This window comes from Podarcis gaigeae (assembly GCF_964106915.1).
Source record: "Podarcis gaigeae genome assembly, chromosome: 12".
NCBI lineage: Eukaryota > Metazoa > Chordata > Lepidosauria > Squamata > Lacertidae > Podarcis > Podarcis gaigeae.
Genome location: NC_139688.1, coordinates 12,951,605 through 12,966,720, shown reverse-complemented (window position 1 = coordinate 12,966,720; position 15,116 = coordinate 12,951,605). Strand labels below are relative to the sequence as shown.

Here is a 15,116-nt window from a genome sequence, read left to right as displayed (position 1 = left end):
ATGCAGGTGATTTCACTCACCATGGCAACTGGAATTCCATTCTCTCCCCTGTGCTACCTGCTTGGGGCAGGAAAACAGGAGCTTTCCATTGGCTGCCTGGCACCTTGTTTTTCCCCACATGGTGCCCTGTGATTGGTTCACTCCTCTCCCCCCCCCCACCGCTGCTTCACTTTATGATAACAGAAATGCTGGGAGAGCAAAGAGGCCGGGTGACAGCTTGCATCAGTGACAGACTCAACTGCTTTACTGAGAAAGAGAAATGAGAAGATCGTTGTGCTGAAGAGGGAGGGGGAAAAATCTCTGGATGAACATCAGCTTCTTAAAAGTTACCCAGTCTGAAACTTACAGCCATACATATTGCAGCTTGGGTTGAAGAGAGGCTGAAATCTTGCAAAGTAGGTAAGCTTTTAAAATCCAGCTGATGACTCTGAATAACATTTTATGAATCAAACACAGGAGCTTTGGGCTTATCTTCAGAATGGTTTTGTTTCATTTGAGATCACTGAAGTCCAGTTCAGTTTGGATTATAAATATAGGGTAGAGACTGTTTACTCTAGGGTATTTTTGCATCTCTGTAGGTTTGTTAGCCTTTGGGCCCAGAACGAAGCCCTCCTTCTGTTCTCATCCTCACAACATTTATTTAATTTTAAAGTGATACTGTATTTCCTGCCAGCATGACTCCAAGAGCCTTGAGGGAAGCTATATTCAGGTTCCTGAATTATGTTGTATTTGCTAAGGGACATAGCAACAGAAAACACTAATTTATTCTGCATCCTGCTACCAGGTACCATAGCTAGTTTTAAAAAACAGCTCCTCTTCCTTTTCCCTCTCAAAAACAAGGTAATTTTTTTTAAATGTCCGAACCCCTAGGCCTGTCCTGAGTTCTTTAAACAGAAAGAAACAATCACACATATATTTACAGAAGTGCTAAGTGAAATCTAAGATTAAAAAAATGATAGCACTTGATTTCATGGGGCAGGCTACATTAACTTCCCCCTCCCAATGTACCTTAGTTTTGCATTTCAATGGCAAGGCAACATTTGGATTTGGAAAAAGTTAAACGGTGCTTCTGCAAAGTACATCTTAGAAGTTAAAATTGTGTATAAGTTAAGAAGTTCATCAGTCCCTGGACTGAAGTATGAAAAGCTAGGCAAAAAAAATCCCAGTTTCTCTTTTCTACTAACTATGTTCAGATAGGAACTTATATTTACCAGCCTTTGAAAAACCAAATCTAAATTTGCTGGGCTGCATGCACAATGTTGAGGATTTATTTCCCACCTCTTTTTAAATGAGATTATGGATGGCTCCAGCACAAAGAAGCATAATGCAGAGTGAAAAGTGAGGTGCTATGTGATCACAAAGTCTCTCTCCTTTCTCCAGTGGAGGCTGGTCCATTAGGGTGAATGGGGCATGGCCCCACCAACCTGTGCTCGCTTTGGCAGCACATATACTAAAACTGGACCCCACCAAATTCAGTTTGTGGGATGTGGGTGGTGCTGTGGGTTAAACCACAGCGCCTAGGACTTGCAGATCAGAAGGTTGGCGGTTCGAATCCCCACGACGGGGTGAGCTCCCATTGCTCGGTCCCTGCTCCTGCCAACCTAGCAGTTCGAAAGCAAAGGTTAACAGTGTTTCTGTTAGCTGCTCTGGTTCACCAGAAGCGGCTTAGTCATGCTGGCCACATGACCCGGAAGCTGTACGCCGGCTCCCTCAGCCAATAAAGCAAGATGAGTGCCGCAACCCCAGAGTCGGTTACGACTGGACCTAATGGTCAAGGGTCCCTTTACCTTTACCTTTAACTTCAGTTTGTACTCACCTGCCTGCCTCCTTACTCACAAGGCACCCAAGGGGTGGTGAAGCCTATTACCTTCCTTGTCTTTAATCTTGATGTTGATCTTACAGAACTCAGCAGGGAAGGGGGTACAATGAGAATTAGTTGGCTCCCTCTGTCATTGGCTCTCGCTTCACCTCCTGTGTCTTCCTTCCCTTCCACCCTACCAGTCTCAATGGGTGCTCGTGGTTATCTGCCCAGGCAGTGTCAGTAGATGGAAAGGATTTTTCTGGACCAAGTTTAATACCTGCTGTTTTTCCCCTTGACAATATGGTCCATGCTCTTTACTATGAGGGCTCTAGTCATCTGTTAGATTATGCTGATGCAGTGTGGAAGTGTTGCATGTATACACACACATGCTACAGAATGAGTGAAGAGGTCCCGTAACACACCACACACTTTCAAGTTATGTCAAGCAGAAACTTCCAGTAAGTGGCTGTTGTTGTTCTTCATCCACTACACATGCAGTTCTATCGTGTTTTTGTCTGTGTGTTGACCGGGGAATGTATAAGTGCAATGAGAGATAGGTGGATGTGTTCAAGGAAGGGATGTGGCCCTCCAGATGTTGGGGTTGCCAGCAGAGCTAAAGGTCAGGGATGATGGAAGCTGAAGTCCAGCAGCATCTGCAGGGCCACAGGTTCCCACTCCCTGATTCAGTGGTTTGTATCCAGCCAACCCAAAATACAAATCAGAACGAGAGAGAGAGGGAAACAGTGGAAATCTTTCAGAATCTTTTGCCTATGGCAAAGAGAGACCTCTTCAGTTATTGGCCTGGTGGAAGAGTCGCCCCTTTAAGTCTTTTAAAATAGTATTGCGTTATCACCCAGCTCCACTCATTCAGAGAAGGGAGGCAGCAGGACCCCTGATAAAGGCAGGTGAGCACCATCCAGGGAAGAACGATTCTTCTCCAAGGGAAAAGGTGAACTGTGATGAACCACCTGGGACCCAGAAGGAGAGTGAAACTATACTCACTGCTGTGCAGGAAGGGGATGAGGCTTTTACAAAGGAGCAAGGCCACACAGGGAACCCACTGTTTCTGCTGGTGGCTGCACAGACCAGCTGAGGTCTCTTCATATATAGAAAAGAACAAGGAGCTGTCCATTGAGGACTTTCAACCAAGGGTGCTGAAGCTAAGGCACGGCTTGGACTTGTTCCAAATAACTGGAAGAAAGATACTTTGGAGCTGCTAGTCAGGACTACTAACTTAGAACTCCATACGAGAAAGGCTTCAGGACATGGTTATAAGGACAAGGAGAGTTGCTATGACTTAAGAGATTAAGCAGAATCAACAGGGTTGCACTCCCTCTATCCCTCTCCCAAGAAAAGTCATCCATTGGGGCATCCAAGGCTGATTCCATCCCAAACCTGATCCAGCATCCGGTCTGGAATGGGTCCCAATAATCACTTTCCTCCAAGAGCACCTGCAACTGATGAAGCAGTTACCTCTGGGTGCAGGGTGAGTCCCCCCCCCCTCAATGACCATACTACTGACTCTATAAAGTGACGCCAGATTACTGACACTAGATTACAGGTGACACTAGATTACTGCTGACTAGTTTGGGTGGGAATTGCTCCTTGTCTGCTGAGGAAGCAATCTGTTTGTTTGGAAACTTGGCTGAGACCAGCATGCTGGCGACCCGTTCCCCCCCCCCCCCATGGGTCCATGCCTCATTGGCTTTGCAGAGTTGTTATTCTTTGGTTTATACACACTAGAGAAACTGGTTCCACCCATGAAGTTTAGAAGGGGGAGGGGAGAACAGCTGCCAAGGTATCCTGGAGTTTGAATCTGACTCAGTTTGGAAAGCCCCCAAGAGTGGATGGGGCTTATTTGTATGTATGAGATTCAAATAACATTTTACAAACATGCAAATAGTTAAAAGGAACTAATTTTGATCATCTGGGGGATAGGGAACTTTTTCAGTACCAAAGTCTTGCAACACAACAGTGCAGGATGGCTTAATCTGCCCTCACCATAGGTGGCAAAAAATACAGATCTGCCAACTCTCACACTTTCCGAAAGATTACTAATTGAACTCATTTATCTCCTGTTTTCGGTTCTGATGCCTCCCACTTTGCCTTTGTTTTTGCCTTGTATTGATTTTTTTATATATATAGAAAGAACAATGTTAATCAAAGCAGTTCAAGAGCTGAGCTTGCAAAACAGTTTGGTACATAGTTCAGGTCCTTTGCAAATCCATTAGCCCCTTGCACTACAGCTCAGGTTCTTTGTATGGAGCTAAGCAGAAAAAACATTGCTTTGCTGTGTGATGCAGCAAGCTCAGCTCTCAAAGCTTGAAAGATAGCTGAGATTTACGTCCTTGTTGGTAGATGTTGTAAGGAACATCCAACTCAGAACTCCCAACATGTGAACATAAGAAGAGCCCTGCTGGATTGGATCAAAAGCCCAATATTCAGTTTCTGGCACTGAGGCTCAAGCAAGCTGTGGCAAGGCTGAAACAGTGTGCTTAGCTCTCTTCAGCAAAAGGAGAGTTCCAGGTGCAGTCCAGGGGGCATTTAAATATCAAATAAGGATGTCTTTGTTGCTGTAACAGAAGCACGGCACTGATACAGAGAAATCTCTCAGACAGAGGGAAATGGATCATCGCAACGTGACAGATCGATTATGTACAACACATCTTGTTACAGGTGCATTTTACAATACATTGCATAGTGATACAGAAAGATGGGCAGACTTTTTTGCACTGTGGTTAAAGCATGTGACAGAAGGATAATGTCCTGGAAATTCATCTAACACAAGAGCACTTCTCAACGGCTAGCCGGTTTGAAAACCCATTTCAATGTTTGTGATAAGAACATGACACTATTAGAAGAGGCCAAACCGGAACCCTGAGTGGCCAGCAAGGTGCCTGTTGAAAGCCCATTAGCAGGGTCTGAGTGCAATTTATGATTCCTAGCAACTCATATAAAGAGGCGTTCTGCCTCTGACCATGGAGGCAGACCCTAGCTGTTATGGCTAGCAGCCATTGATATAGCCTTATCTACCATGGATTTCTCCAATCCAAGTTGGCACCCATCGCTACACCTTGTGGTAGTGAGTTCCAAAGTTTAACTGCATGCTTCATTGTCCTAAATCTCCTACCACTGAGCTTCATTGAATGGCCTGAAGTTCTAGGGTTATGAGGGGGGGAAAGGAATACCCGTATTTTTTGCTCTATAAGATGCACCAGACCACAAGACGCACCTAGTTTTTGGAAGAGGAAAACAAGAAAAAAAATATTCTGAATCTCAGAAGCCAGAACAGCAAGAGGGATAGCTGCGCAGTGAAAGCAGCAATCCCTCTTGCTGTTCTGGCTTCTGGGATAGCTGCGCAGCCTGCATTCGCTCCATAAGACACACACACATTTCCCCTTACTTTTTAGGAGGGAAAAATTGAGTCTTATAGAGCAAAAAATACGGTAATTTAGGCACATTTGCCTTATACAGAGTCAGACTATTGGTCCATCCATCTCAGTAATGACAACACAGTTTGGCAGCGGCTTTCTAGGGTTTCAGACAGGGAGTTTTTCCCAGTCCTATCTGGAGATTTCGGGGGTTCTTTCTTGGGGCTTTCTGGGTGCAAGGCTGATGCTTCCCCACTGAGCTCTGGCCCTTTCCCCACATGGTGCAAAATTTTACACACCTCTAGGGTATAAAAAAGGAGAGTAGGCAAAGTCATGCACACAACACCAGTACTAACTTTTTAATTTGAAAAAAGGTGAGTTATAATGTTATAACCATAGGGGATCTGCTCCACCTCCTTGACCATTTTGTGTTTAAAAATGGTATGGATTTGCAACTTATTTATATAGGCTTCCACTAAATTAGCCTTCTCCTAATGCACACATTATTTGATTGGAGAACTGCTTTGCAAAATTCAGAAGGTTGCAGATTTTGAACTCTAGTCTGCATGCGGTTTTGCAAAGTGCAAATCAGATCAGCTGGCATTGAAATTTCTCCCCATCCCTAATACCCACGGTTGTTATTTAACCCTAACTGAGTGTGCCAAGATTGGGGCTATAAATGGCCACCTATAAAAAGCACATTTGCGTTTTGCTAATGCCCTGTCTATCCCCTCAGATTGGGTGCCTGTGGAATGGCTGTGTCTCCAGTGACGCTGTTGCTCCTGCTACCGCTGCTGCTGCTTGTTCTGTTCAGCGACACCGCTAAAGGACAGCGAGACCCAGAGCTGTTCTGTGGAGGTTAGTAGCCCAGCTGGGTATTTCCTCATGTCACTTACTGCTAATCCCTCAAAGCTCTCACCTTTGCGTATGGCCAGCTCTCAGCAATAGGACAGCTATTTATGTGTGGCTGCTTCCCATTTTACACCAGCAGCATAATGGGAGACTGTGGGCTGGATCCAACTTACCTGCAGCAGGCTCATTTAAATCAATGACTACGTATTGGATTTGAAATTGTTTTTATATATTTCATTGTTTTGACTGTTTTTATGCCTGCAATTGTTTTCTATTTGGTTTTATTGTATTGTGACAGTGCTCTGAGGTGCTTTATGGGAAGCGATCCATAAATCAAATAAGCAAAAATACAAATAATGCTTCTGTTGATTTTGAATAGTCTACACTGAGTATGTCTTTGTTGATGGCTCTGCCTGTCAAAGGTGGCCATGCTTCTGAAAACCAGCTGCTGGAAACCACAGCAGGAGAGCGCTCTTGTGCTCAAATCCTGCTTGCAGGAATCTGATTGGCCCCCCTGAGAAAAGGAGGCTGGACGAGATGGGCCACTGGCCCAATCCAGCACGCTCTTCTTACATTCTCAGTTGGATGCAACCCCATGGGCAGTGTTATTCAATTAAGTTTTACTCATATTAGACACACTGAGATTAATGGACATAATGTTCATTCATTTCAATGAGTCTACACTGAGTAAGGCTGAGTAAGGCTAAGCCTACACTGAGAAGGCTGATCGCCGAAGAATTGATGCTTTTGAATTATGGTGCTGGAGGAGACTCTTGAGAGTCCCGTGGACTGCAAGAAGATCAAGCCTCTCCATTCTGAAGGAAATCAGCCCTGAGTGCTCACTGGAAGGACAGATCCTGAAGCTGAGGCTCCAATACTTTGGCCACCTCATGAGTAGAGAAGACTCCCTGGAAAAGACTCTGATGTTGGGAAAGATGGAGGGCATAAGGAGAAGGGACGACAGAGGACGAGATGGTTGGACAGTGGTCTCGAAACTACCAGCATGAGTTTGACCAAACTGCGGGAGGCAGTGGAAGATAGGAGTGCCTGGCGTGCTCTGGTCCATGGGGTCACGAAGAGTCGGACATGACTAAATGACTAAACAACAACACACTGAGTAAAACTTAGCTAAAGCTGAGTAAAATGCTGAACACCACTCCGTGTTTAGGGTCCCACCCTTTGGTTTTCATGTGGCTGCTTCTCCCACTGCTTCAGCAACATAATGAGAAAGACCCCGTTTATGGGCGCAGAATTTGGTTGTTTCTTTTGCTGCCGTCTCAGTTAGTCTTCCCACATAATCCCCTGCTGCGTGCATTTCCAGGGCAGTGGCATGAGATGCACCGCAGAGAAGCACCACCAATGCTGCAGAGGTGCCTTAAGAGTGGCCCTTGCCGTTGATTCAGACGTGGAGGCGCATCACACACCATTATTATTATTATTATTATTATTATTATTATTATTATTATTAGAATTTATATACCGCCCTATACCGGGAGGACTCAGGGCGGTTCACAAAATAAAATGAAAATATAAAACCACAAAATACATAATCAAAATAAAAACAACCCAATAACCCCCCACCCGAATTGAGGTATGATTGTAAATCCAAAGATATTTTTCAAAGGGCCAATCAAACACCGTCTTCTAGTCTAATATGCTGTAGGCAAGAGGTTGCATGCTTGAGAGCTCCCTCGTTTTAAAACCCCCACACATAGAAAACATGGCTAAGATGGACTCCCTTCGATGGCTTGCTGGTTTTCCATGGGCAGGGAGATTTTGATGCAGGGAAGCATTCAAGAATAAAGTCAGTCACCCACCTTCAAACTGCAATGTCTCCGTTGCTGGGAAACTGTACCATAGGAGTTCTCTGAATATGTAGATCTGTTCCTAGGATTTATTTTCTATGACCAGCCTGGGTCTTAGTAGTTATAAGGAAAGCATTGCCGATGAATAAAGCATGCAAGTTTAATCCTACTACCAAATGTAAGTGATAGGTTCATATTGACCCTTTTATTGCGCAAATAAGGCTGCAATCCTATATTTATTTCTCTGGGAGCCAGGGCCATTGAACACAGTTAACGTTCCCCGTGTTACTTTATTTGATAAGCAGCTCTTAATATCAAACCAGCTTGAAGATATTGAAATCCTTCTAGAACTTGTCCTTGCTGGCTGGCACAGTGCATTCTACATAACCTAATACCTCTATGCAGGGAGTCGGTCCATTCAGGAGCACCCATGTTGCCCTCTCGTCCTCCTCTGCAATTCCTCCTGGCTCCAAAACAACAAGGCTTTGTCATCTATTGACAGTTGCACGCAGGAGGGGGAAACTCTCCATCTGTGGTCGCCGAGCAGAGAGACAAGTGGCTGTGTCTTTTAACAGATGGCACAATGAGCTATAAGAAACGTGCGTTCCCCCCTGAGACGGATAACCTGACACGAAGTAGTTTCAGCAACATATTGAAATAAACCCTCCCTTATGAGTGTCGGTGGCTGCAAAAGCCGCCGCCCGTCAGTCCCCGGATCCCTTGACAAAAGTCTGGTTTGGGTGATGCAAGCGCGGCAGTTTTGAGAGACAGACCACCTTGTGTTTCCTGAAAAGTAGCAGAAGGAAGCAAGGTGGCAATTGATGTGGCTTACAGATGCGCATGGATTTAAAGGGACCAAGAGCTGTAGCAGCCATTGTTCTCCCACCCAGAATGAGATCTACGCAAGAAACAGAGGTGTTGCCCTGCTGTGGTTGAAAGCAGGTTGCAGCAGTTCTCTTGTTCTCCAGTTAATTTCCGGACTCTACTCTGGAGTGTATTTCAGTGTACAGTGTTTCCTATGCCTCCCCATGGAAATTTCACCATCTCCTTTTGACACACACTGGTCTGCTGCAGATGGAACTGGTGGGAAGGGAAATGCTGTAGAATTCCCAAGACAATGCTTTGGAAAAGATTTTTGTGTCCCCAGTGTGGTGTAGTGGTTAAGAGCGGTAGACTCGTAATCTGGTGAACCAAGTTCACGTCTCCGCTCCTCCACATGCAGCTGCTGGGTGACCTTGGGCCAGTCACACTTCTCTGAAGTCTCTCAGCCCCACTCACCTCACAGAGTGTTTGTTGTGAGGGAAGAAGGGAAAGGAGAAGGTTAGCCACTTTGAGACTCCTTCGGGTAGTGATAAAGCGGGATATCAAATCCAAACTTTTCTTCTTCTTCTTCTTCTTCTTCTTCTTCTTCTTCTTCTTCTTCTTCTTCTTCTTCTTCTTCTTCTTCTTTTTCATTGCTATTTAATTCTCCCTTAGGATAGGGATGGAGAACCCCTTTTGACCCAAGGGCCGTATTTAAACATGACCAATCTTCTGAGGGCAGCATTCCAACGTTGGGTGTGGCCAAAGCAATCAATAACAATCCATTCAGTGAAATAACATAAAATAAAGAAAAAAACATTGCCACCCAGAGAAACATCCATGAGCAAAGGCACTTCATGGATGGGGAAGGGAGGAAACAGGATCCCACTTCCTGGCTCCACCCTCAAGCCTATGTTTTCATCCTAAACTGCCAACAGAGTCTAGGCTCATAAGATCTCCTCCCATTTCTCTTTCCCCTCTGACAAATCCTGGCATGATCCTGTGGTGCTGATCCAATTGGGGCTCTGTGTTTGGGGCAGTCAGCTGAGAGGGATCCCTGCTTGTCAAGGAACCATCTTGTTTGTTTACCTGTCCACACCTGAAGTCATGTATGATGTCAGGGGCAAGTCAGGTGGACCTGGTTTGGGGAAAACGGGCATGTGGGCCAAATTAGGACCCCTACTATGCCTAGTTAGGCCCCCATGGGACAGAGGGTCCTCACTGCTATTTTACCCCATAGCCACATCCCCTCATTGCAGGCTTGGATGCCTTCTCCATAGCATAATGGTTAATTTGCACGAGACCCAAGTTATTTTAACTCATCGGCCTTTGGGATGATTTAGGATTGGCTATGGTTGCTAAGACCTTTGCAGAATCCAGACTAGGCAGATTTCCGCCTTGTGCTCAACAAGAGGGTTCTGGTTCTGTGTAATCTCATTGCTAACAGCCCTGCTTTGCATGTCAGATATCAGCCTGCAAGGCTGCCTAATGAAGCCAGGCATCCCACTGATTTATTGACAAATGCCACGGCATAGAATTGATCCAGCTTTTTCCTTAGACTAAAAATGTTCCACCAAAAGGAGCATTCAGTGCCGAGTATAAACAAAAGTGCTTAAGACCAGCCAAGGAAGTGGGCTCAAGATTTAGGTCATGATATACAATTTGAAGATTGGGAAAGGATGTGGAAGGCGAATTTAAAATTTACAGACTGTATTTTATTGAAAGAGAATTATATGAAAATGATGTCTAGATGGTACATTACACCAGGGAAAGTGGCTAAAATGTATAAGACGGGATCAAAAACTTGTTGGAAATGTAAAGAAAAAGATGGTACATTTTATCCTATGTGGTCGGAATGAAAAAAGGTCAGAAATTATTGGGAAATGATATATAATGAATGAAAAAGAAATGTTTGAAAAGACTTACGTTAAGAAACCAGAAGCATTCCTCCTAGGGATTTTAGATCAAGAAATAAGGAAAGACAACTGGAAATCATTTATGTATACAACAATAGCAGCAAGAATTCTACTAGCACAAGCTTGGAAGACAGAAGAAACCCTAACGAAAGAACAATAGCAAGAAAAATTCATGGAATATGCAGAATTAGCCAAATTAACAGATAAATTACATGAAAGGGACAACAAAGACTTTAAAAGAGAATGGGAACCATTTACAATATATATGAAGAGACAACATGAAGAGCTGGACTCATTGGCAGGGTTTGAGTAAACATTCACAAATGTAAATAATAATAATAATAATAATAATAATAATAATAATAATAATAGATGTAAATGTATTAGGAATTAATTGGGGAAATAATACGCAGGATGAATAAATTGAAAGTAAAACAAAGTGGAACTATGAGGGAAGTCCAGGGGAGGGGGGCAGGAAAAAATGGAAAATTGTTAGAGAGATATTTCATAACGGATGTATATATTGAAAAACCAGTAAAAACTATTTAATAAAAAAAAAAGACCAGCCAAGGAACACACAGGTTGGAGCAGTGTGCCGTGAAGCAGAGGAGCCAAAATTCCCCTCAAGGCACCCTCTCCGGCCGATTCCTTTGCCACGGCACCTGCGTTTATCTGGAGTGGAAGGTCTGCAGGTTGCAGCCAGTTCTGCGTATTCACTTTCAGTTCATGCAAGGGGACGGTAGCCAGTTGCAGAGTATGAAAGGGCTCCCTAGAAGGTGCCCAACGCTGTCTGCACACTGCAACATTGCAGGGAAATATCCGTAATGACAGTCAAGCTCCCCCTTGGGGATGCTGCGCATTGGAAGGCAGTTGTTAGGCTTTCCAGATAGGAGTGGCTGAATCCAGTCCAGGAAAGAACGAGAAAAGTAAAATTAATAGCCTCTCTCAAATATTAAGGTGGGCAACCAGCATCTGTGATAAAGGGATAGAATTTGGTTGCAGGTGATGAGAAACACTGCTTTGGGATGCAATCATATACCCACCAACTAAACTGTGTCTAGGAGCGCACTGTGAATCGGGTATAATCTATCTGTAAAATATGTTAGTTCAGGGCTGAGGATCTGCAATGTATGTGTGAACGTCTGTACTGTGTTGCCGCTGGTGCCGAGTTTTATATTTTGGACCGTCGGTTTGCCATTTTGGAACCACAGAGTTCTGCAGAGCCTGAAAAGTACTGAAGGAAGTGACCTTCCTTTAAAAAAACAAACAAACCCACTGTTATGTACTGAAGTTCTCACCCTGGGCCAGCAGGGGGATACTGTAGATAGTTTTCACTCAGGTTCACATATGCAAATAAGAAATTGAAAGTGACGTTCAGTGATTGGATAGTTATAGAAAGTTGTTACTGTTGCATTGTAGTTGAGCTCTATATAAGCAGGTTGGCTGAACCCTTCAGTTCAGTTCTGTTCTGGCCTGTGAATAAACAAGAGCTGTCTGAAGAATCGCTGTGTCATATGATATGCTCACCCACAACTTAACACCCACCTTAGCTACCTAATGACGATTCTAATAGTAAAAGGTGGGGAAAGGTGGATATTAAAAGTAGCTTGTGGGGTAGTGGCTAAAGTATCAGGCCTGGCCTAGGAAGATTTAAGGTTCAAAACCTCCTCAAGGCTTCCTGGCCTTGTTCACACTTCACAGAAGGGAGCCTCCAGCTTGTGGCCAAATTTGGCCTGCCAGGCCGTTCCCACCCCCGCCACAGCCACATCCACCTGCCTCCCACCTATAGGAGCCAATTCCTAGAAGCTGAGGTCCCTTCACCCCCCAATAAAATATTTGAGGGACCACCTCCCCAAAATAAATGAGCATTGCTGTTCAAATGGTTTGTGATAGATTATGTGGGGTAGGGCTTACCAGAAACCCCCCTCCCATATTTTATTCGTTGGCACCCCTTCCCCCAACTGATGGCAAGTGTGGGGCAGGTAAAGCTGTGGCTGCAGGGGAACCATGGTGTTCCTGATTGTTCTTCCACAAGTGGGATTTGTGCCTGCTGCCCTTTCAATTTTGTGAACTGCCCTGTGATCTTCGGACGAAAGGCGGTCTACAAATTTAATAAATAAAATAAATGAATCTGGTGCCAAATGTAAGCCCCTCTGGGAATTTTGTGTTTTTAATGTTTTGTTGGGAACTGCCCAGAATGGCTGGGGCAACCCAGACAAGATGGGCAGCGTATAAATAATATTTTTTTTTATTATTAAAAATTATAATGGTTCTGCTTGGAAGTTCCTGATCGGAGCTGAGTGGGCCCAATCCCTGCTGATCGCAAACCTGACTGAAGCATAGCTGATCCCTGTCAAAGGTGGAGCAGGAATCTTTGGCACTGTAGCTGGAATGTAAGTCAGGCTCAGCGGCAGATTTAGGGGAGCTGAGCAGAGAGGGAACCTCAACAATAATGCAGAAAAGAAGACAAGAGGAGGGAAGTTGCCTGGATTTTGGTGTCACACAGGGGGCCACTGATATTTGAAAGCCCCAAGTCTGCCACTGGAGGGCTGCAAAGGAAGACTCAAGTGGGGACTTGAACCATGTGACTTGTAGCATGTGACCCCACCCACCACCCACCACCTGTCTGTGCCTCAGCCCTGCAGTAAATCACAGGTAATGGTTTCTTGTTGTTATGTACTGAAGTTCTCATCCTGGGCCAGCAGGGGGATACTGTAGATAGTTTTCACTCAGGTCCGCATATGCAAATAAGGAATTGAAAGTGACGTTCAGTGATTGGATAGTTACAGAAAGTTGTTACTGTTGCGTTGTAGTTGAGTTCTATATAAGCAGGCTGGTTGAACCCTTCAGCTCAGTTCTGTTCTGGCCTGTGAATAAACAAGAGCTGTCTGAAGAATTGCTGTGTTGTCTGATATGTTCACCCACAACTTAACAGTTGTGATTGCATCTTTCCAGTCTGGAGGGAAGAAAACACCGAATCCTGATTTAGCATTATGCCCGAAAAATGGGATTGTGGGGTTTTCACTGGCAACAAAACGCAACGTGCAGCTAAGGTTTGTTCTCAGCTTCCTGGTTGTGGGTTTCTGAAGCAAAAGTCTTGGAGCTGTGCTCCCCCCCCCTCCGCTCCGTGTCCCTCTGTGCTGCATCACCAGGTACCTCCAGAATTTGCATTTGCAATATGATGCCTTTGTGTGGATATTTGCTTTGGCAAATTCAAGGCAACTGCTTTATTTATCAAAGGAATTGCCGGCCAGTGAAGAAATGTGTGACAGCAGGTTACACGGCTGCATATTTGGTCCTGGGAGTGAGTCAGGCATCGAGGCAATTATCTTCCATTCAGGATGACAACTGAGAGACGTGCTCATTCTGTCTTGAGGAATAACCCTGTTATTTTAGTATTTATTTCCAGGCTTCTGAACCAGTGCTAACTTGTCAGGATGCAAAAGCCCCCTTTGCTTCTGCTTTGGTTTCCTATCTGGGCTGGATTATTCAATTACTGGCTGTTTGGCCTCCTCTCAACCTTTCTAAATCATTTCCAGCTCCCACACAAGGCCTTGGCAGGAGTTGAAAGATGGTTTCAACTGAAAATTTCACAGCTTCATCAGCCCTTCCCGGCCGCCTGATCTCCGGACTTAATTAATTTTAGAGGAGGACTGGAACAAGCGTTCAGACGGAATGGGCCTCATCTGTCTTCTGGGGGCACTGAGGCAGTGGGGCAAAAGAAACATGCAGAGCGCCCTCTGCTATTGGTCCAAGGGAGTACCAGAAACATAGTCCCAGTTCTGCATCAAGGACCACCGATGGTTCCCAGTCTGTGCCAGGATCCTGCACATCTTAGACCCTGGGCAGTTTTCTTTGGAGGCAGTGATATGGGACCGCACAGAGACATTTGACACAGCTGGAGGACCCAGAACAGCCGTCTCCAGCTTGGTACCCTCCAAGAACTACAGTTCCTATCCCGTGCTGGCTGGGGCTGATGGGAGCTATAGTCCAAAATATCCAGAGGGCACCTGGTTGACTAGGAGTGTCAACTTGACTAAAATATTTGGGGGCCCAAGTAAGCCCCACCCTGAATAATTGATCATGATGTGGTGCTTGTACACAATTTGAATGGCAATGCACATCAACACGGGGGGGGCCCCATACCCCTCAAGTATTTTATTATGGGAGTGAAGACACCTCGGCCCCTAGGCGTTTGCTCCTATATGGTTGACAAAGGCTGATCTCCAAGAACCAACCATCTCAAGGTAGCCTGGAGTGCTTCTGTGCATGGATGGTATGTCTGAACACCGCAGTGACTCATCTGAGCACAGCCTTGATTCCCAACTCTTTCCCTTCACCACCCAGGCCTCAAATGCGACAGTGGCAGCAGACCCAATGGGAAGCACAGAGTTCTGCAGGAGTGGCCTCCTGGCCCTTTTACCAGGGGTCTCCTTGGGTGCAAAAGTCCACTGTGGAGGAGGACTTGAAGTCACAGAATCACAGAATTGCAGAGTCAGAAGGGAGCACAAGGACCATCGAGTCTAAACTCCGTGCAATACAGATATCTTTTTGCCCAATGCAGGGCTTG

At 45.1% G+C, this 15,116-nt stretch overlaps 1 protein-coding gene across 2 annotated transcripts in view; it reads left to right on the top strand.

The window, feature by feature from the left end:
* Positions 1 to 202: 202 nt before the first annotated feature.
* The window catches only part of CNPY1 (canopy FGF signaling regulator 1), a 54,667-nt gene continuing 39,753 nt past the window's right edge, over positions 203 to 15,116 (top strand). Inside the window, exons 1-2 of one of the 2 annotated variants that reach the window (XM_083705152.1) lie at positions 203 to 395; positions 5,909 to 6,030. In XM_083705152.1, coding sequence (XP_083561278.1) covers positions 5,925 to 6,030 — 106 coding nt within the window. In that variant the 5' untranslated portion in view covers positions 203 to 395; positions 5,909 to 5,924. Of the gene's footprint in view, positions 400 to 5,908; positions 6,031 to 15,116 lie in introns of both variants that reach the window. The other variant, XM_083705151.1, reaches the window with a different exon arrangement.